At 37.6% G+C, this 21,170-nt stretch overlaps 1 protein-coding gene across 1 annotated transcript in view; it reads right to left on the bottom strand.

Annotated features, from left to right (window-relative positions):
• Positions 1–21,170, bottom strand: part of UVRAG (UV radiation resistance associated) — a 349,759-nt gene that overhangs the window by 299,500 nt on the left and 29,089 nt on the right. Inside the window, exons 2-3 of the mRNA XM_006882863.1 lie at positions 15,465–15,582; positions 3,405–3,439 (exon numbers count right to left, since the gene is read on the bottom strand). Coding sequence (XP_006882925.1) covers positions 3,405–3,439; positions 15,465–15,582 — 153 coding nt within the window. The remainder of the gene's footprint in view (positions 1–3,404; positions 3,440–15,464; positions 15,583–21,170) is intronic.

Below are 21,170 nucleotides of genomic sequence, written 5' to 3'. Positions count from 1 at the left end.
ACACACACACACACACACACAAGTGTGTGTCAAAAGTCAATAAAAACTATAACATTTTTATGCAGACAGAGATCTAGTAGCAGAGAAGTAAAACATAAACCTGGTATTAAAGCAGCAAATATTCGTTAGTAGAGAAATGGGCCACATCCAACTTTAGTATAGGACTGAAGATAAGAGCACTGCTAAAAATTTATTAAATATATTTGTTTTTTATTACAGAGATGTGCATAAAAAGATTGCCTATCATAGGTCATGTAATGAACCTGAAGGCACTAAAGACTGCAGAATACCTTAGAAGGGAGCTCTGGTGGCCTAATGCCAACCCAAAGGCATGTGGTTTGAAGTCATCAGCTGCTCTGGGAGAAGGATGGGCAAGATCCTCCCTTGGATTATAGCCTCTGAAAACCCAAAGGAGGATCAGCTATGAGTTGGTTGGTTCTGATTGAACAGAATACAGCAACATCTTAGCAAAGATGGAAGAAATTTCAAAGTAACAAGAAGCTCCTTGTTAGACTTTTACAATTTATGCAGGATCATTTTTAAGGCTTTATGTTTCAATTTAATTGAAGTTATTTCTTTCCTCTTGGAGAATATAAATAATGAATCTTAAAACTGGCATCTTGGAGTCAGTAAAATACTGTACATTTTACCTTGTCCATTTGCCAAGCACAAGTAAGGCACAAATACATTATCTTTGGAGATTATAAAGAGGAAGAATCCTATGGATCCTTAAGGATCCTAATGCATAAATTATGACTACATTAAATAATATGTATTTTATGTATATTTATATACATAAATATATATAAATGCATACACACTTGGGGAAGAAGGAAGCATAGATGAGCTAAAACAATCATAAGAACTAATATAATGATTTACAATCATACTAATAGTATAAGAGAAGTATAAATTATGAAAGATGAAAAGAAAAAATTTATCTGGTAATTTACTTCATAAAACTATTATATACAGACATTTTCAGAAGCATCTAGAAATGTGCTGATATGATCCACTCACCACATGTGGCTATTTAAATTTACATTAGTTAAGGTAATGTGTGCTGTATGTGAGGTACCCTTAATCCTGTGGTACCCAATAACCAGTCATGGTTTAGCAAAAAACTAAGAAAGGAGAGTTTCTGCAAAAAGGTAAAAAAAAATTAATTGAACCTATATTTTGACATAAAAGTAACTAAAAATTCTTTGTCAAAAATATCATAAACTCAGATAAATTGCATTTTAAAATAATTTCTCAAACAATTACCCACTTAGAAGCACATTGAGGTAGTCAGGCAGTCTGTTTTCCAGGAGCTATTGTCTATGATGTGACAATGTCACAATCACACCAACAAGCAGTTTGGCAGACAACCCAAAAGGAGCTAAAGGTAAGAGGTAACATTCTAAGCAATGCATATAGAAGCAGAGAAGTCAAGTGAGTACTGAGTAAATACTAGTAACATAAAACCATACACTAAAGTACTAGAACCATGGCAGGGTTCATTATGACACAAATCCAGGGGAACTAGGGAAGGAAGTGTTAAAATCATCCTGCACTAGAGGGTCTGACTACGGCAGAGGGAATAAAATCAATCGAGGCAGCAATTTCTTCTATCTGACTTACCCCTGACCACTCCTAGCTCTCACGTGCTGGCAGCCTATTTCCACATGAGCCAGCAGAGGAGGAAAAGCTAGGACTTAACCAGTAGTCAGTTAGGATACATCAGCACAATGCTAGGTATTTATCACCCATCATTTAATATACACAGGACCAGAGCTTACTAGTATTGAATCTTCTCAGAGGAAACTGTCATTTATTACGATATTCTAAAATTTGTCTTTTTTGTGTGTGTGTGTACCATCCAATCTGATTCACCTAGCACAGGAGGAGATTGCTCCTCCTTCTTCAGCGGAGTATCTGGTGGATTCGAACCGAGTACTTTTGGGATTGCAGAACAGCTTCTTGCCTCTAAGCTATCTTTATTACAATATTCCTGAAACATTCAGGAGACAAACTGACAAGAAGAAAAATGTGTCAGGGAGATAAAAGACAAGAAGATTTTGTCTAAGATTCTTCTGATTCTGCAGTTGTGGACTCCAAGAAAGTCTCTGGGCCTGAATCCAGAGCTTCGTAAGTATCTGCCCTATCTAACTCACAGACTGTGGGTAGGACTGAAATAGGGTTAGGTACCTAAAAGGGGTCGGTAAATCTGACATATTACTGATACCCTGTCAATCATTAATAAGCATTTAGGGAGTATAGACACCATTCTAGGTTCAGGATTGTAATGGTGAACAAAACTGGCAGGTGCCTGCTCTCCTGACTGACATTCTAGATGGTGGAAGACAGACTACAAACAAGTAAGTCGGCCAGAGTTTGCAACAGTGATGAAGACTTTAAATAAAACAGAATGGTGTGACAAAGAGTGACCAAGAGAAAGAAAGTTACTTTACATGGAATCATCACAAAAAGCCCCACTGAAGAGACACAGCTGAGACCTCAAAGACCTTTGCAGTGAAGGGAAGAACTAAGAAATGTTCCAGGCAGAAGGAACAAGATAAGCATGGTTTATTTAAAGTACTGAAAGAAGTAAGCCTGGGGCACAATGAATGAATGAAGAAAAGCATTAGGAGATGGGGCTGACACAGTAGACTGAAGACAAATACAGCATGGTCTGAGACCACGAGAAGAATATTATCACTGTCATAAAGCCCTTCTTTCTTCAAGATGGCCCAAGAAATTGCCTCAGTGTCATTATCTCAAGTACACAGTGTGCTATTAAAAGTAGCATACTGCATAATGCCATTACTCAGAAACAAGCAGAAGTCTCCAGAGAAAAAAATGCTTAAAAACATATCTAAACAACGATGCCACTTGTTAGGATGTTTGGCAAGTCAAATAATCATAGAGATGCTAAACAAAAATGAAAGAATTACAGAATCAGACTTGACTAAACAAGTTCTAAAAAAATAGTAGCTGATTCAAAAAATATTTATCAAGCACCTACTATACACTAGTCAGATTCTAAGCAGTAATGGCAAAGTAATAAACAATTAATCATTCTTTAAGAAAAACTGTAAAGATTTAAGTATGTTGTTATTATGTACAGTTGATTTGGAACTGATCCATAGCTGGCACTCCAGGGGGTTTTCAGAGGCAGTAAAACTGCATGGGAGGAAACTGCCCATGTTTCTCCCTTGGAGCTGCTGGTGGATTCAAATCACAAACCTTTGTGTTGGCAGCACAATTCCTTACCACTAAGCCACCACAACTCCCTGATTTAACTATAGAAGAATCATAATAACAGAACTGGATTTAGTTTACAATTTCTTTTATGTCTCAGTCTTTTCTGAAAAAGGAGTTAAAAGGCTTAGTCACATGTACCTGTCAAAAAGTAAACTTACCAAGGAATTCTTAATGACTTCACTTCTATAAAATTCTGGAAAAGAAGAAGAAAAAAACAAAAACAAAAAACAATAAGTGATATGGAAAAAATAAGCTCATTAACTAATTCTTTATCCTATAAAATGTTAAACATATGCTCCACTAAAACATTTAAAGTATTTTCAAGAACTATAGTCTCTCTTTATTCTTTTCAGCAAAACAAATTAAAATAAGAATAAAAATTAAATGAGTGTTTTTATGAGAAAGACCATCAGTAGAGAAAGATCAAGTTCTTTTTAAGATTTAATTTGGTGACAGTTACCTTATCGGCTCCTTTTACCCTCAATTTTAAAATTGATATTTTAAAACCATTAAAAACTTCATTTCATTCTTCCCTCCACATTCCTACTCTCCACAAGTAATTCTGTTCTGTCTTTCTCAAATATATCTAATTATTACCTATTGTAGAACAAGAATACCAAGCCAGCAACTAAAACCAAACCTATTACTATCAATTCGATCCTGACTCAGCAACCTTGATAGGACAGAGTGAAGAGCCCACAGGGTTGCTGAGGTTCTGTATCTCTGGTGCAGCAGACTGCCTCCTCTTTCTCAAGTGTCTTGCGAGTTCTAATCTCCGACCCTTTGGTTAGCAGCCAAAGGCTTAACCACTGTACCACCAGGGCTCTGTAAAAGCCAGTAATGTACCCTAAGTTATAAACTCTATCATTAACATGTTATCTCTAAAATTTCTTGGGCCCATTTCACCATCAGACAATTTCAGAAATTCAACCTTAATAATCTAAGGCCATCTGTAACCATTAATGTTTCATGATTCTTCAAACTTCCATATATGTTAGTCAATATTATAAAACTCAAAAAACTCAACCTAAAAAGAGAAATGTGTCAAGAGATTCAGACAGACACTCCTCCTATGATCTGACTACAATGGGCTTCATGAGAACGGTGCAAGATCATGGGAGATTTGGGACTATGGCACAAAGGGTCTCAATGAGTCAGTCACTCACCGGCACCCATCAAGTGCTGGCTCTGCCCACGTCATCTCCTTACTGCTTCGTCACCACATTGTACCATGTATAGCCATGATATGAGATTTCCCAAGAGTGATGCACATACCACTGGTGCTTGAGATGACTTTAGGTAGTATTTAGGGAAACTTTTTTCCAAATATAATGGTTATTTGTTTCTCATATAAGCAACTTATAATTCTAATTCTATACGGACAGTGGCATTTGTTTTGTAAAACTGCTGTGTCCTCGGAGCCTAAAATAGTTCCTAGCAGAGAGTATGCACTCAAACTCAAATAAATACTTTTTGTTGAATGAACAATTCCCAATATTACACTTAGGCTCATCAATTTCAAAGTAATCCATATAAAGAAAAATACTATGTACATAACAGTATAGATGAAACTCAAGCATGGTGAGTCTTTGCAAAGTGATCCAATAGTGACTGAAGGTGGGGAATCGTCAAGCAGTAAAGAAAAAGTGGACCTAGACATAAGAGCAGGGGATTCTGATTAGAGTCCTTCTTGACAGCATTTCACCTACATGCTTTATTTTTGGCTTCTTTTAATAAAGAAAATACACAATTATTCTATTTTCAAGAGAGATCATCACGATACATTAAGTGAATAAAGTAGGTTTTAACAGGATTTACAAGAGGATTCTAATTTTTTAAGAAAATTGATAAGTTTATCCAAATGATAGGATTTGTCTGCTTATTTTTGTTTTGCTTGGCAATTTCATTTTTCTAAAAAGTCATTTTAAATAAGAAAAAAATTCTTATTCTATGGATGAGCCCTGATGGGGCAGTGGTTAAGCACTTACCCTATAATTCCCCAATGTTGGTGACTCAACCCCACCAGGTGCCCCATGGGAGAAAGAGAGGGCAGTTTGCCTCTGCAAAGAGACAGCCTCGGAAACCCTCTGAGGCAGTTTACTCTGTTCTGTAGGGTTGCTATGAAGTGGAATCACCCTGACAGCAGTGGGAGATACATATTCACACAAAGATATCTGAAGTCAAAGTAAAACTGTAAGATCAAGAGTATAAAAAACCTTATTATTATTTTAATTGTTTTCCCAAATGATTAATCAAGTATCTCAACTGCTGATATTTAATGCATGTATCTACTTATGTATTAGTTTTAAAATCAGGGGGAAACAATAGGCACAGTTTTTCTTGTGGAAAGAGAATTTTCTAACTTAATCTTCAAGGTATCAAAATTAAACAGTCCCTAAAACATATACCTCCAGCTTTAAGAAGATGAACAGTGTCAATAATTTTCCTAAAACTTTGTTAAAGGGCAATCTATATGAATAAACAAAACTTTGGATTTGTCTTTTCCATTAGCTCCTCAAAATGTACTTGCTAATTATAACAGAAAAAGGTCAAAAAAGGAGTCACATAATTTGGAAAGAAATCATGAAAAATTGTATCATTTCTAATAGACTAAGCTTTGACCTACACTATCTATCATTCAGATATAAACTACTGTTAATGAAATCAGCAGCATGGTGCAAAAAGGATAACATCAAAAGACATTTCCAGTTCCCAATGCACTGTGTATAAATTTTGTGACCATGGGTAAATCAATTAAGACTTTCAAACCATTCCTTTTTTTCACCTTTAAAAGGAAATATCTGGAAAACATGGTTGCTATGATATTAAAATGAATTAGCAAATTAAAAATAGTTTATAAACTATATTACTGCAATTATATTAATTTTATTCATTGTATTTCACAAGTAAATTTTCACAGATATCACTAAAGACATACTTCTACATGGGCAAGCCCATAAGATTCAAATGTTTGTCCATTCATCCACACTAAATCAAAAGAAACAGAGCAATCAGAGATTGGAAAGCATTATTCCTAAGACATGTTTTTGGGGGTCAGGTAATATTCCATTCATTCAACAATTTTCTTTTAGTACCGCAACATAACTTAGAAAGGAACAGGTTTATTTGTTAAGTGCTATCAAGTCAAGTACGACCCATAGCAACCCTTTGACCAATAGATCTGAACCCTGTCCTATCCTGTGCCATCCTCACAATCTGACACATTTGAGCCCACTGCTGCAGTCACTGTGTCAATTTACAAAAGGAGAAATAAAATTTAAACTTTACTGCCAAACTATTTGCTACCTATCAGATTGAGAGAAATGCAAACATTTAATAGCACAATCCTTTAGTGAAACAGGGAAGAGGGAAGAAAAAATGCCCTCAAATATGTAACAAGTTGGAATATAAATTGGAACAAGCCCAAAGAAGAAATATTCTATCAATATACTCTTTTCCATGTAAATGTTCTAGAGCCAGCACGCAGTTAGGTTATGTAAACGTCTTCATCATAACCAAACACCCAGAGGGAATGATTGCTAGACCCAAGGCCTCAGGACTACACCCTCAGATGACATTATGGTATGGGGCATAACACAGTCCACAAAAACAATACCCTATTTTGACGGGCAGAGACAAAGTATTAAAAATTAGCCAATTATCAATTGCAATTATCAGTCCTTCCCAGTCTGGAACAAAATAAGCAAGAAGAAAAATCAGTGACACTAACAACTAGTCCAGTGGGGTAACAGACCACATGAATGCCAACCTCTGCTATTCAGAGACGAGGAAACTTAATGGCACCCAGCTATCCCTGCTAATGTGATCCAGAAGGGATCACAGTTGAAGGCCCTGGTAGAGTTGGAGAAGAAACAGAGAACTAAAAATCTTAAAAATGACCAGACTTGCTGGTCTCACAGAGACTGGTGGAACTCTCATGACCATGACCTTTCAATAACGCTTTGACCCTGGAACGGCATTCAATCCTATGGCCCAACAATCCACATGCTTAAAAGGTGAAAAGGACACCAGGGAGGTGCTCACTCCTTACAAAAATTATACAAGACCAAAAGGGCAGTATTTGCCCAGCAAGAAGGCTCAGAACACAGGAAAGGACAGAAGGATGAATGGAAATGAGAACACAAGGAGGATTTGATAAGAGTGCTGTTCCAATATGTGGGCCATAGTCAGTGTTTTAAGACCAAAGTGGTATGAATGACAGACTGCAAAATGAATTTGCTCTGTAAACCTTATTGTGAAGCCCAATAAACAGTTTTTACCAAAATAAATAAATAAATAATTCTACACCCTCTTTGCCTTATTATTTCCACTTCTCATACTTTACGTCATAGCTATCTATGTTGTTGTTGTTGTTATTGTTGACTGACATCGAGTTGAACACGACTCATGGCGACTCTACGAAAAAAAGACCTAACTGCCTTTCTATAACTATCATCATTTCTCCAAGTTCATAGAGTTTCCATAGGCATGTGGTTCAGGAAGTGAATGCCACTCCTGCTTCCAAGACTGTTCTACAACTGGGAGCTCCACCAGACACTGTCCACATTGGGAAGATATTATGGTATTTGATACACAAATGGCGTAAGGTTCGGCATCACAGCAAACCCAGATTACCTCTTGCAAATTGACAAGGAGTGATACAGAAGGCAGAAGAATGTTCTTCCAAAATATAACAACACTAGTCTCACCTAGCTTAAGTGTTGTCAAGTCGAATATGACTCACAGTGACTTTATGAACAAAAGACTTGAACTCTGTTCTATAATTAACATAATTTATGTTTATAGAGTTTACAGATATATCAGCATTCATATAAGGTAATGTACTTAAAAAGTTAATCAATGTGCACTGTTATGTAAGGGAGTTATGGTGGCTTAGTGGTAAAGAACTGTGCTACCAACTCAAAGGTATGCAGTTCGAATCCAACAGGTGCTCCATGGGAGAAAGACGTGCTGTCTCTCCCTTGCATTTTATTGCCTCTGAAAACCCCCTGGAGGGTCAGCTCTGGGTCAGTCCTGCCTTAATGGTCCACCATAACTATGTGTAATAACAAATGGCTGCAATCAACTAAGGGCCCAACAGGCATTGTTTAAATAAATAAATGATGGAACACTTACTAATTAAATCCATGCAGGAATTACTATTTTTAGAAAAAAGTGCTCTCATTTTTCCAAAGTGGAGAAATTTTTACAGTGTATTAGTTGAGAAATGCAAGGCATATTATTTGTATGTTGTTGTTGTTATTTACCCTAGAGTCAAGTATGACTCATAGTGACAATATGAACAACAGTTTTGAACCCTTACTAGAGAATCCTTACTGGAGAAAACTGCCCAGCCTCTTCTGAGGAACAGCTGGTAGATTCAAACTTCCAACCTTTCAGTGAGTGGTCTGATATTTTACATACTACAGAGAAAGAGCTGGCAGAGGTTATGTGTACATCTACTTAAGTATGCGTGGGCATGTTGTGTGGATGTGTATATATGTTTGTTCTTTTGGCAGTATGTGAAATATTCAGTATTCTTCACCTGATCACAATTCAAAGGCATCAATTCTTCTTTGGTTGTTGTTATTATTGTCCAACTTTCAGATATATGGGAAGAAACTGAAAATATCATGGCTTGGATCAGGCATATCTTAGTCTTTAAACTGTCATCACTGCTCTTTATAATAGAGATTAAAGGAGAACTTTGGAAAAGTCCCTGATAGCAGCTCCTTGACCTGTTTCTCTCTCTCTCTCTCACACACACACAGAACTTATCCTTGAACAACACAGATCTGAATTATCTAGGATTCAATTACATGTCAATGGTTTTTTGTGTTTTGGGGTTTTTTTTTTCCTTTTGCTAAATTGCTACTGCAAGAGCATCTAAAGTGTTTGTATCTAAGATGCCACGTGAAACTAAGTGACTCTATTCATCTCTGTGAGCAGTCATGTTTGTCCAGTATAGCTCACAGAGAGGCAACACTTGGTATTTTAAATAGATACTCAAAACACTTGAGCTCACCCCAACAGCAACAGGAAATCTACATATAAAGAGCAACTATTGGTCCTTCTCTGTCTGAAACTGTTCAAACTCATGTTATCAAAGGCCAACAGTAAATTTTCAAGACTTTCTTACTATTATTTTGGATTAGACTACCCCTCATAGTGACCCTATGAACAACAGAGCTGAACCTTGCCCTATCTTGTGTCATAACCCCATCATGTTTGATAGACGTAAGCTCACTGTTAGTCACTGTGCCAGTGTATCTTGTTGAGGGTCTTCCACTCTTTCACTGACCCTCCACCTTTCCAAGTATGATGTCTTTTTTCAAGGACTAGATCCTCCTAACATGCCCAAAGTATGTGAGATAATATTTCACCATCCTTGCCACTAAGAAGCAACCTTGAATTCACACTTGTAACCACGTAAGCCATGAGAAAACATTTGTTATTACACCCACTTTGTTATTTTTTTATAGAAAAACCACATAACTAAGACAGATGTGAAGTCACTGGAGGGTCCTAAGGAAAGGTTTAATAAGACCTTTCACTTTCACACAATGTAGTTGAGACAGAATGACGGAAGTGCTTACCAGGCAAAGTTACCAGATATTTCTTCAACAATTTAAACAAGAGGTGATACTGGTTTGAAGGTAGTAAAAAGCAACTATAGATATATTTTAATGATAGAGCCAAAGGTAGTTGTTGAAAGACTGGATATGGAATGTAATAAAAAGATGACAATCTCAGATGTTACAAAGTTCCCTGTCAAGCAAACAGAACAGTTGCTATTTTCTGATAAAAGGAGTGAGAAAGGAGGCGCGTCAGAGCTGAACTATCAGAAACTCAGTTTGAACATATCAAGTTTAAGTAAACTACTGGACTCCAAGGAGAGATGTAAGGTAATTAACTATATATACTCAAGAGTTCAGAGCAGCCTAAATGAAAGATATAAATTCAAAGGTTATCAGAATATAGACAATAATTAAAATTATGAGACTTCAAAGAGATCATCAAGTTGGATTATACAGTTTCTCTTCTGGTACATTCAAAATAACTGGTTGGTAAACCAAGAGATAATAGGCATTCACATTTTATGAGTGAGAAAATAACTAGGGTGGAAGAACAAACTTGATTTTATCAAAATTCAAGGTTTAAAAAAGAGAATTAGGATTAAAATCTAGCTCCCTATCCATTAACATAATCATGTTCTCTGGGGATATGATTACTGGTGTCTGATTTGAACCACATAAAGGGAAAGAATGTCAGAAAAATGTTTATTCTTGTTGCTGTTAGGTGTCACTGCGCCATCTGCAACTCATAGCAACCCTATGGAACCTGTACATAGACCAAGCAGAAGAAGTTCAAACAGAACAGGAGGACACTGCATACTTTAAAATCAGGAAAGAAGTCAGTGTTTAAGGCTTTCACCATGCTTATTCAATCTATATGTTTGGCAAATAAACTGAGAAACAGGACTGTAAGAAGAATGTGGCATCAGCACTGGGAGAAAATTTCTTAACCTGCTACATGTAGATGATACAGTCTTGCTCAAAGTGAAGTGGACTAGAAGTGTTGCCTGATGAGAGTCCCAGACTCCAGCCTTGAGTATGGTTAGCCTCCACTTAAAGAAAAATCTTCACAACTGAACCAGTAAGCAATGTCACGATGAGTGAAGAAGAAGGAAGTTTTCAAGGATGCCATTTTACTTAGATTCACAATCAATGCCCATAGAACAGCAGTCAAGGACTCAAACAGTGAATTGCACTGGGAAAATCTGCTGCAAAGGACAAGGATGTCACTTTGAAGAATAGGGAGCACCTGACCTGAGCCATGGTATTTTCAATCACTTCACATGCATGTGAAAGTTAGAAAATTAATAAGGATGCCATTGAATTGAGGTGCTGGCAAATAATATTGAATATACCATGGAGTGCTGGAAAAACATGCAAACCTGCTTAGAAGAAGTGCTGCCAGAGTGTCGTGGAGGCAAGGATGAAGAGAGTTGCACTCACAATCTGTCGTGATATTATCAGGAGGGGACAATCCAAAAGAAGAACATTATGCTAGAACATTAAGGTAGAAAGTGAGAGAAAAAGAGGAAGAGCCTTAATGAGACAGACTGACACAGTGTTGCAACAGCAGGTGTACGTACAGCTGCAACCACATTGTGAGGATGACACAAGATGGTAGCACGCAGCACCCGGGGTCGAGTTGGAACCAACTTTATGGCACTTGACAACAAAAAGCAGACAATACACTCTAAGTCAAAACAATAACACATCTGCTGAGAATTTAGCTAAAATAAAAAAAAAAATTAGAAGTCAGCATTTCAGATATCGTTCCAGTAAAAAGAATTTCTTGTCAAACTAATGATACTACAAAACAGGTGGTTAGATAAATATTGACTGGTTTTCTATCAGAAATTCTATACTAAATACCATATTTGTTTTGTTTTTGGTTTTTTTGGATACCATATTTGTTGGAAAATGTCCAACAAAGTTGATCTTAACTATTAACTAGTCTTAGGAAAGAGCTCCCCAGATTATCCTACAGTGGTTAAAAAAGTTATATATTATAGCCCAACATGTGGTCTCAGAAAGATCCTGTGAACAGACTTTACCCAATCGTACCATTTGAGGGTAGAAGTCTTAAAAATCATCAATCCTCTCATTTTAGAAATAAATTAACTAAAGTTCACAAGAGGAACTAAATGTCTTACCCAAGGGACTTTTTGGCTAGTGGCAGATAAAACACCACAATCAGATAGTGGCCTTCCCTATGGTCTGTCCCTAGCTGTTCCCAAATGTGTTAATAATCACTTTATATAGAAAACTTTGAGAAGTTCAAGATGTGTGTGAGCTAGATTGGGGGGAGGGAAGGGGGGCGAAATAAAACCTAAATAAGGTCATTCTACTTTCACCTCATAGTTTTTATACACCACAATCAACAACCAGTTCCTCAGGACTATTTCTTTAAGAAACTCATCTGATTGTTAATATTATACTTCTAATAATACTGCTATCATTTACCAAAGGCCTATAATGAGTTAAACAGCATGCTATTATCAGAGGGGAAGCCTTTATAGCATAGTGCATAACATACTGCTGGGCTACTAATTGAAAGGTTGGCAGTTTGAACTCACTATATACTCCATCAAAGGATGGGTGGTCTCCTATAAAGATTTACAGCCTAGGAAACCCAATGGAGGGTCGCTATGAGTTGGAATTGAGAGCAAGTTGGATCTTGGAGCTCTGGTAGCAAAATCCATAGGAAGTTGCACTACTAATACAAAGGCCTTGCTTCTCTAGCAGTTTGAATTCACCAGCAGCACTGAAGGAGAAAAATGGGCAATCATCTCCTACTCAACTTACAGTCTTGGAATAGCCAATGGAAGGTTTGGGTCAGTTTAACTATAAGTTAGTTCCAACTCAGTAGCAATGAGTTTTTGTAGATTTTCAGAGGTAACACTATATATAGCAAGGTCACTGGGCTTTTAGTAAGATAAACAGAGACGGGTTGTATAGAAACACACCAAAATTTTTAAATATCCTGGTATTGCTATATATTTCTATTGATATAACCAACTAGTAAGCACTAGACCAGATGTGAAGTTCCTTGGTGACACTCATCAAAAGGGCAGCAGTTCAAACCCACTCAGAGTGTCTTAGAAGACAGTCTCTGCAACCTACTTCTGAAGGTGAAAGGTCATGGCCTCCATGGAAAACCTCACAGAGCACAGCTGTACTGAAACAGGCCTGGGGTGGCCATGAGTAAACTCAACTCGACATTAGCTAACAAGAGACCAGTTGCCTTAAGGCTACAAAAATGTCTATATTCTTTGTTTTAACAGTGATCAAACTTGTCCTTTTCTCATGAACACACAGAAGATACATTTCCCAGGCCCCTTTTAATTGAAAAAGGGCAATGCAATTGATTTATGGCCAAGGAACTGTGGTGACAGTGATATAGGTTTTTGCATGAAAAAAATCTCCCACAAGCAATCAATCCTATCTTGCCATCCCAGAGGCCCTGCAAGTCTGATTTACCACTTAGAACAGAGCTGCCAAATCCTTTAGAGTCATCTGTTAACACTTTCATGGGATTTAGCATAAGTTATAGTAAACCGCTGACTCAGGATGTTTGTTATTACAACTAACATTAATCATTCAGATTAATTACTACAAAAAAGAATGGAAGACAAGAATGAAACAAAATCACATAGAGTAGTGAAACTGGAGGCTATTTTCCACCTTTAAAAAGCATTTTAAGATGACATAACCTTGCTTCCTGAAAGTGAAGAGGACTTGCTATGCTTATTGCAGAAGAACAAGACTACAGCCATCAATATAGATTGTATCTTAACATCAAGAAGACAAAAATGGGCAATATGATGACAGATGCAGAAATCTTGCTTGGATCAACAGTCAATACTCTTGGTAATAGCTGACAGGAGATCAGGAGATGTACTGCATTTGGCAAGTCTGCTGTCAGGGACCTCTCCAAAAGACTGAAGAGCAATTATGTCAATCTAAAAACTAAAGAGCACCTGATTCAGGCCATGGTCTTTTTAATTACTTTATACGCATCTGAGAGCTAGGCAATAAATAAGAGGATGAAAATAAGCAGCACTGATTCCTTTGAATTGCGATGTTGGAGAAGAGTACTTAATATTGCATGCACTGTCAAATGAACAAACCAATAAGCCTTGGAAAAAGTACAGCGAGAATGCTCCTTGGAGGCACAGATGGCAAAGTTTCGTCCCTCTTACTTTGGGCACATTGTTAAAAGAGGTTAATTCTTGGAAAAGGATATCATACTTGGAAGGGGAGAGGGTCAGAGAAAGGGAGGAAGACTTCCATTGAAATGGATCCACATGGTAACAATAGCCATGGGCTCCAGTGTATCTGAGATGGTGAGGATGGCACAGAATAGAACAGGATTCAGACCAGTTGTACACAGGGTCACTATGAGTTATACTCAACAGCACCTAACAACGACAACAACATTCCTTGGAAAGGGACATTGTACTTGGAAAGGTGGAGGGTCAGCAGAAGAGAGGAAGAGTCTCAACAGTGACTACAGCAATGGTTTCAAATGTGTCAGAGTTTATGAGGACAGCACAGGATAGGACAGGGTTCACGTCTTGTTCATAGGTGGGCTATAAGTTGTACTCAACACGATGGCACCTAATAACAACTATGAAAGAATTGATACTTTTTACATTTCTATACTGATTGCATTTCTTTAAATGAGCACATACTGGTATTGCTATTGAAAAGCTAGTCTTTATTAAAAGTAATCAAAATGAAAAAAGATAACATGTCACTTGAATTTTTTGTGTTTTCCACAGAACAAAATTGAAATAAGTCCTCAGTTCCTCTTACTAAAAATAATACCATGGTTTTTTACTATAAGTGGAGTTTTATATTTTACAAAATGCAAGCTTTATCTCAATTGACTCTAATAAAAATATGCCTTGTCTATTTCTTAAGACATCATCATCTTCAATTCAGAAATGGAAAAAGTGAGGTTCAAAAAGCAGTAACCTTTGTCCAAAATCACATTAGCATGCAGCTGAGCTACTATTAATATCATTGTCTTTTTAATCCTAATCACATGTTTCTGTCATTACACCATGCACCCTCCCTTACACAGTCCTATATCCTGTAAGAAATACATCCTATATAAGTTTGTACAAACCAACAGTTATCAAAGTGCCTACATTTGTGATTCTGAAAGAAATATTTGGTCTACTCTTAGAACTGTCACTTGTATCAACACCTGCAACACAATAAGTGAAAGAAAAACCTGTACTACAGTTCTAAAAATGACTCCATAACCAGAGAATTACAGATTTGAGAAGATACAGACTACATCCCTAGAAGAAATCAATTATATTTAAATGAAAAGTAAAAGTAATATAAGAGAATGCACGTTTAAAGTCTATTTGAAATGCTAGGGACTATATAAAGATATTTGTAGCTAACATATATAAAGATTTATAAGCTTATCAACATAAAATTCAATTATCTGAAAAGACTATTCAAGAGTCACGTGTCTTGCATTTAGATGACAGCTGCTCATAAGAACTTTTCACATAGCACAATAATTGAGCTTTGCAAAAAGCAGCGAGATAAGGCACAGAGAACCATCTGTATTATAACAAAATTAAATGTACCAATCTGTGGGTACAATCCCACAGATTTCCTTACCTTTGTATGTCTTTTCTGTATTACACAAGTGAAGTGTAAAGTAGGTGTCAAGGAGCTGATGGCCATTTCGATTAACAATGTTTCGAGCTGCAATGTTCCGAAGATGCCGAAGACGTCGCTAAAAAATAACAAAAAGAGAAGTACTTAACTTTTTCCTCCTATAAAATTTACTTAAAGTCACAATTTAAAATAAAACATAAAAAAATAAATATATAAGCATTTGTGCCAGCAATTCACTAGCTGGGCCAGCTACCTTAATCCAAGTTCTTACTTATACCTCAGTATCTCTTCTGTCAACAGGATCTACTTGCTCTGTATCATTCACAAGAGCTCTGTGGTGCTGTGCTTAAAGAATCTGCTGCTAACCAAAAGTTAGCAAGTTCAAACACACTAGCTACTCAATAGGATAAAGATGAAGGCACTCTGCTTCTGTAAAGATTTACAGCTTTGGAAATTAATGGGGCAATTAGTTCTAAACACTGTCCTTCAGGGTCAGTGAGCTGGAACTGACTTGATGGCAGTGTGGTTTACATACCTCACATGCAAGGTTGTTGTGAATATGAAATAACAACAAAATGTAGCTTCAAAAAGCATAAATATTACACAAATGGTGTACTCATGCAAGACAGCATCAGTATTCCCTGATTATAACCAGCTAGTAATTTGCTTTTTTTTACCCCTCCAGATGAAAAGGTAGCAATGTCTGTATCATACCAACGACCAGTTACTGCATACCAGTGCCTCTGCTGGTAAGTCTGCTTGTACGTCAAATTATTTGTACAACTAGAAATAGATGCCAAAGTAATAAAGAAAAACAATTACTGAATGGTTATACCAGCAAGCCAATAACTCAAGTACTATAAGCTTAAATCAAATTTTTCACTTCTACTGCAGCCAACCAGTCTCTAATTCCCAAACAGGGCCCTGTCCCAACAATTTTTCCAGGTAGGATACTTTCATTATTTGGGATTCACAAGTATTAGAAACATAAAAACACCATAAGCAACAGAAGAAATTATGATCAAAAAGAAATTATAAACAATACAGAAGTCTGGGTACATCAAATTCATCCCCAAAACCTAGTTCTCTAAGTCAAATAATTATTTTCAGAGACTTAAAAACAGAAGCGAAATGTTCCATTTAAAATACAGTGAGAACTCTCCCTTCAGGCTGGCAGGCCATTCTAGCAAGGTAAATCCATCTTCAATTACAAGTGCAGTCAGGAAAAAGAATGCAGTTATTTTTCCATCTACAAATTCAATCCCTTCTCACAGCCTACAGATTAAGATTCTTTGCTTAAGCCTCTAAGTATGAAAAGCCTCAAAGGATATCCTAGAACTCTCTGTATTATCTTTACAACTTTTCCCTAAATCTAAAATTACCCTAAAACAAAAAGTTTATCTGAAAATGAAAAAAAAAAACCAAAAAACTATCACTGGTTTTTTCAGAGTCACCAGGAGTCCATGTGGGACCATAAGAATTCTAATAAACTATTTAATGAACATCACTGAAGTAAAAGCCTCCTCCCCCATTCCCACACACCCACCAGTGTCCACCTTTCTTCCTCCCCTCTGCCCAAGACTTAAAGAACTATTGGAAGGCTAAACCAGTAATTCAGATGAATGGTTAACTACGGGTGTAGGTTGCAGGGACAGTAATAAAAAGCAGAATTTCCTGATGTACATGTTTACGTAGCTTTGAAGTAAGCAACATACTCAGAAAAATGAATTAAACAAATGAGAGAAAAATTAAATCATCAAAGCCTAGTCCAAATGCAATAGAAATGTGTGCTCTATCCCTCACCATGGCACATATTATCCCTGTAATATTCAAGAAAGTAGTACAAAGATCAGGGTAACCAAAGGCTCCTGTTTCTCAGTTAGGAGATCTACTCTTGACTACATTAATCAGTAATTGTACTTAACAGGGGGAAATGCATTAATTACAGATAACTGTCTATCTTCCCCAACTAAAACATCCGAAACTCAATGAGGGAACACTGTATTAACAACTATATCCTCAGTATTTAGATGTTGTCATGTGCCATCAAGCCAAAACTGACTCACTGCTGACCCTTCAGTGGGTTTTCAGAGGCAGTAATTTGCACAGGCACAGAGTGCCTGTCTGACCTGGGCAGAGCAGCTGGTAGATCTGAACCACGTGCCTTTGGGTTGGAAGCACAATTCTACTTACCATTAAGCCACCAGAGCTACCTTGTTAATACAATGTTACTGTCATGGCTATAAAGACTGGTGATGGTGCTGCTTAGGAACCTGAAAGCACTTTTCTTGTTAATACTATTAAAACTGCTATTATTAATAATACTACCCTTTTAAAAATAGTACTATTAATAGTACCACTATTAACAAAACTACTTTAAAACATACAGTAGTCTAGGACAAAGAAAATTTTTTACAGTAGTTTTATTTGTCTGGCCTACACAGAACTTGAGAATAATAATTTAAAAGATATTTATTCCTTTGCAGAATTACTCTACCCTACTAGTGGCAGTGTCATGATGGACAGAGAGGGGAATGAAATTGTCAACAGCTTCATCTTGCTTGGATCCATGATTAACACTCTTGGTACTAGCAGTCAGAAAATAAGGAGACACAGTGTACTGGAAAAATCTGCAGTAAGAGACCTCTCCAGATTATTTAGGAGTAATGACATCAGTTTGAGGACTAAGGTGCATCTGATTTCAGGCCATGGTCTTTCCAATTACTTGTTATGCATCTGAGAGCTGGACAGTGAATAAGGATGACAGAAAAAGAATTAACACCTCTGAGCTATGGTGTTGGAGAAGAACACTGAATGTCTCATTGGTCAACAAACAGATGTCTTGGAGAGGGTGCAAGACAGAGTGCTCTTTGGGGACAAGAATGATAACGCTTCACCTCACATACTTTAGGCATGTTGCTGCTGCTGCTAAGTGCCATCGAGTTGTAGACAACTCATAGTGACCCTATGAACGAAAGTCCTTGATACCTGTATGCATGACTTTCATCCTTTCTCCAGGTTCATTAGGGTTTCCGGAGGTAAGCTATTTACGAAAGTGGATGCCACTCCTGCTTCCAAGCTTGTTTTAACCAGGGAGCTCCACCAAACACTGTCCACAATGGGTAACCATTACTGCATTTGACACATCAGTGTCACAGCGTTCAGCATCACAGCCACCACAAGTTACCTCTGTATAGCAAGCGGACACACCAGGGCTATATGACCTAAAAGAATGTTTGACCAAAAACAATTAAGAATTGGCCTGAGGGCCACAGATTAGCATCGCCAACCTTTCACTTGGTAGCATCGCTTTTGGTCAGCTGGGCCAGCTGGTCTCTCTCTGTGTTGTTAAGTGTCGTTGAGGCATAGGCGACTCATAGCAACCCTATGAACAAAAGTCCTAGACGCTTGCGTGCGTGACTTTGATCCTTTCTCCAGGTTCATAGGGTTTCCAGAGGCAAGCTATTTATGGAAGTGGATGCCACTCCTGCTTCCAAGCTTGTTTTAACTGGGGAACGCCACCAAACACTGTCCACCATGGGTAACCGTTATCACATTTGACACATCAGTGTTACAATGTTCAGCTTCACAGCAGCCACAAGTTACCTCTGTACAGCAAGTGGACACACCAGGGCATGTTGCTAGGAGGGGCTATTCCTTTAAGAAGGGCATGATGCTAGGAAGGGTGGAAGGTCAGCGAAGGAGAGGAGGACCCTCAACCAGGTGGATCGATGCACTGACTGCTGCAATGGGCTGTTGTGTGTCACGAAGTATGAGGATGGTGCAGGATACAACAGGGTTCAGATCTTTTGTTCACAGGATCACTATGGTCATATTCGACTCAACAGCACCCAAGAACAACAACTAGTGGCCCATATACTTCTTGTGGAGTTAACTTTACACCCAAATTCCAAGGACGTTCATGTGACTCAAACCTAACCAGTTAGCAAATCTAGCCCCTTGACCATTTATCTGACTCAATTAGAGGTAATGAATGACCCAAAAACTGTCTTTAAACTGTAGAAAAGGTCCTTTTCTCCCTCCGCCAGCACCTGTGGGCCTGCACGGACACAGGGTTAGAGATACTAGCAACCACCTAGCCATCACAAATAGTTCTCACCACACCCTGCCCAAACTGCGTATTTTGGGGAAAAACAAATGAAGTTTTAATCCATTAATTTTTTAATGGCTTTGTTACAGAGCAATAGGTAATTGAAAGAATTTATCTAGATTAAGCACACAAAACTATTTGATAGGAATGAGGAACTGGTGTGAGGTGAAAGGTAGACAAGATTATAACTGGAGGAAAGGTAACTTGGTAAGATATATTACTATAGGTGAGAGATTGACAGAATCTTTCTGTATGAGAGTCAAATACTAAACATTTTTAGGCTTTTCAAGATACATCCATTCAGTATCTGTCACGTGTTCTTTTTTATATACATTTTGATTGATTGCATATAATTCATATACATTGTGTTACACTCATGTACACTACTTCATACATTCATAAACATCCTATTGTATAAAATTAGTTACTACTGATCTATGCCTATTATTATCCTGTTATCTATTATTGAGAGTTCTGGTGGCTTCCTGGCAAAAAACTGCACTGCAGTAACAAAGGCACAGGGTTCGAGGCCACTGGCTGCCCTGCTGGAGAAGAATTGTCAATCTCCTCCCATGCAAATAATGTCTCTGAAAACCCACTGGAGGGTCAGCTATGGGTCAGTTCTGACTCTGTGGTAAACAACAACAATATGCCTATTACTATCTTATCTGTTTACAGTACTATTCACTCTCAGACTCCTGTCAAGCCAAACTGATTCTTGGCTGACCCTCAAATGGATTTTCAGAGGCTGTACATCACATGGGAGACTTCCTATCTGCCTCCCACAGAGCAGCTGGTGGATTTCAATGATCTAAAAACCATTTTAAGTCTCACTAGGCACGAGAGAGGAAGACCCTGGATGAGATGGATCGATTCAGTGATTGGGGTAATGGGAGTAGGTGTGTCAGAGACAGTGAGGTTGAAACAGGATAGATCAGGGTTTAGGGCTCTGGTACAGAGGGTCATTATAAGTCGCAAGCAACTCGATAGCACATAACAACAAAAACAGGTGTTACAAGTCACAGTGACTATGGTATGCTGAACTCAGTTGTAGATAATCACAGATATCATGAAATAATTTATAAAATTAGTATTTCATTTAGAAATGTAGTTTGAAATTGCTGTCTGGGACCCCTTCTCTCATTCTTCATCTCAACTCTTGGTTTGATTTCCTTATTTCAGTCTGGCATTTATTCTCAGCTTGAGATGAGGCTAAACGCCAAGGAAGCACTAAGGTGATTGTTGTTGTGTACCGGTGAGTCAGAACCAATCCAGGGCTGACCCTCCAACAAGTTTTCAGAGGTTGTAAATCGCACAGGAGGAGATTACCCATATTGCTTCCATAGAGCAGCTGGTGGATTTGAACCCTGTGCCTTCACCCCTGGGCAGTACATAGTTATGTGCTCAACTGCTAACCAAAAGCCAGTAGCGTGAATTCACCAGCTGCATCACAGAGGAAAGACATGGCAGTTTCCTTTTGTAAAGATTACAGCCTTACAAACTTTCATAGAAAGTTGTCTTCTGTCCTACAGGGTCACTATGAATCACTCAGAATCAACTCAACAGCAATGAATATTTTGGGTTTAATATATATA

Source organism: Elephantulus edwardii, unplaced genomic scaffold (genome assembly GCF_000299155.1).
Source record: "Elephantulus edwardii isolate Elephantulus edwardi_28Jun2011 unplaced genomic scaffold, EleEdw1.0 scaffold00025, whole genome shotgun sequence".
Lineage (NCBI taxonomy): Eukaryota > Metazoa > Chordata > Mammalia > Macroscelidea > Macroscelididae > Elephantulus > Elephantulus edwardii.
Note: the sequence above shows the minus strand (reverse complement) of the source record. Positions and strands in the feature narration are given on the sequence as shown.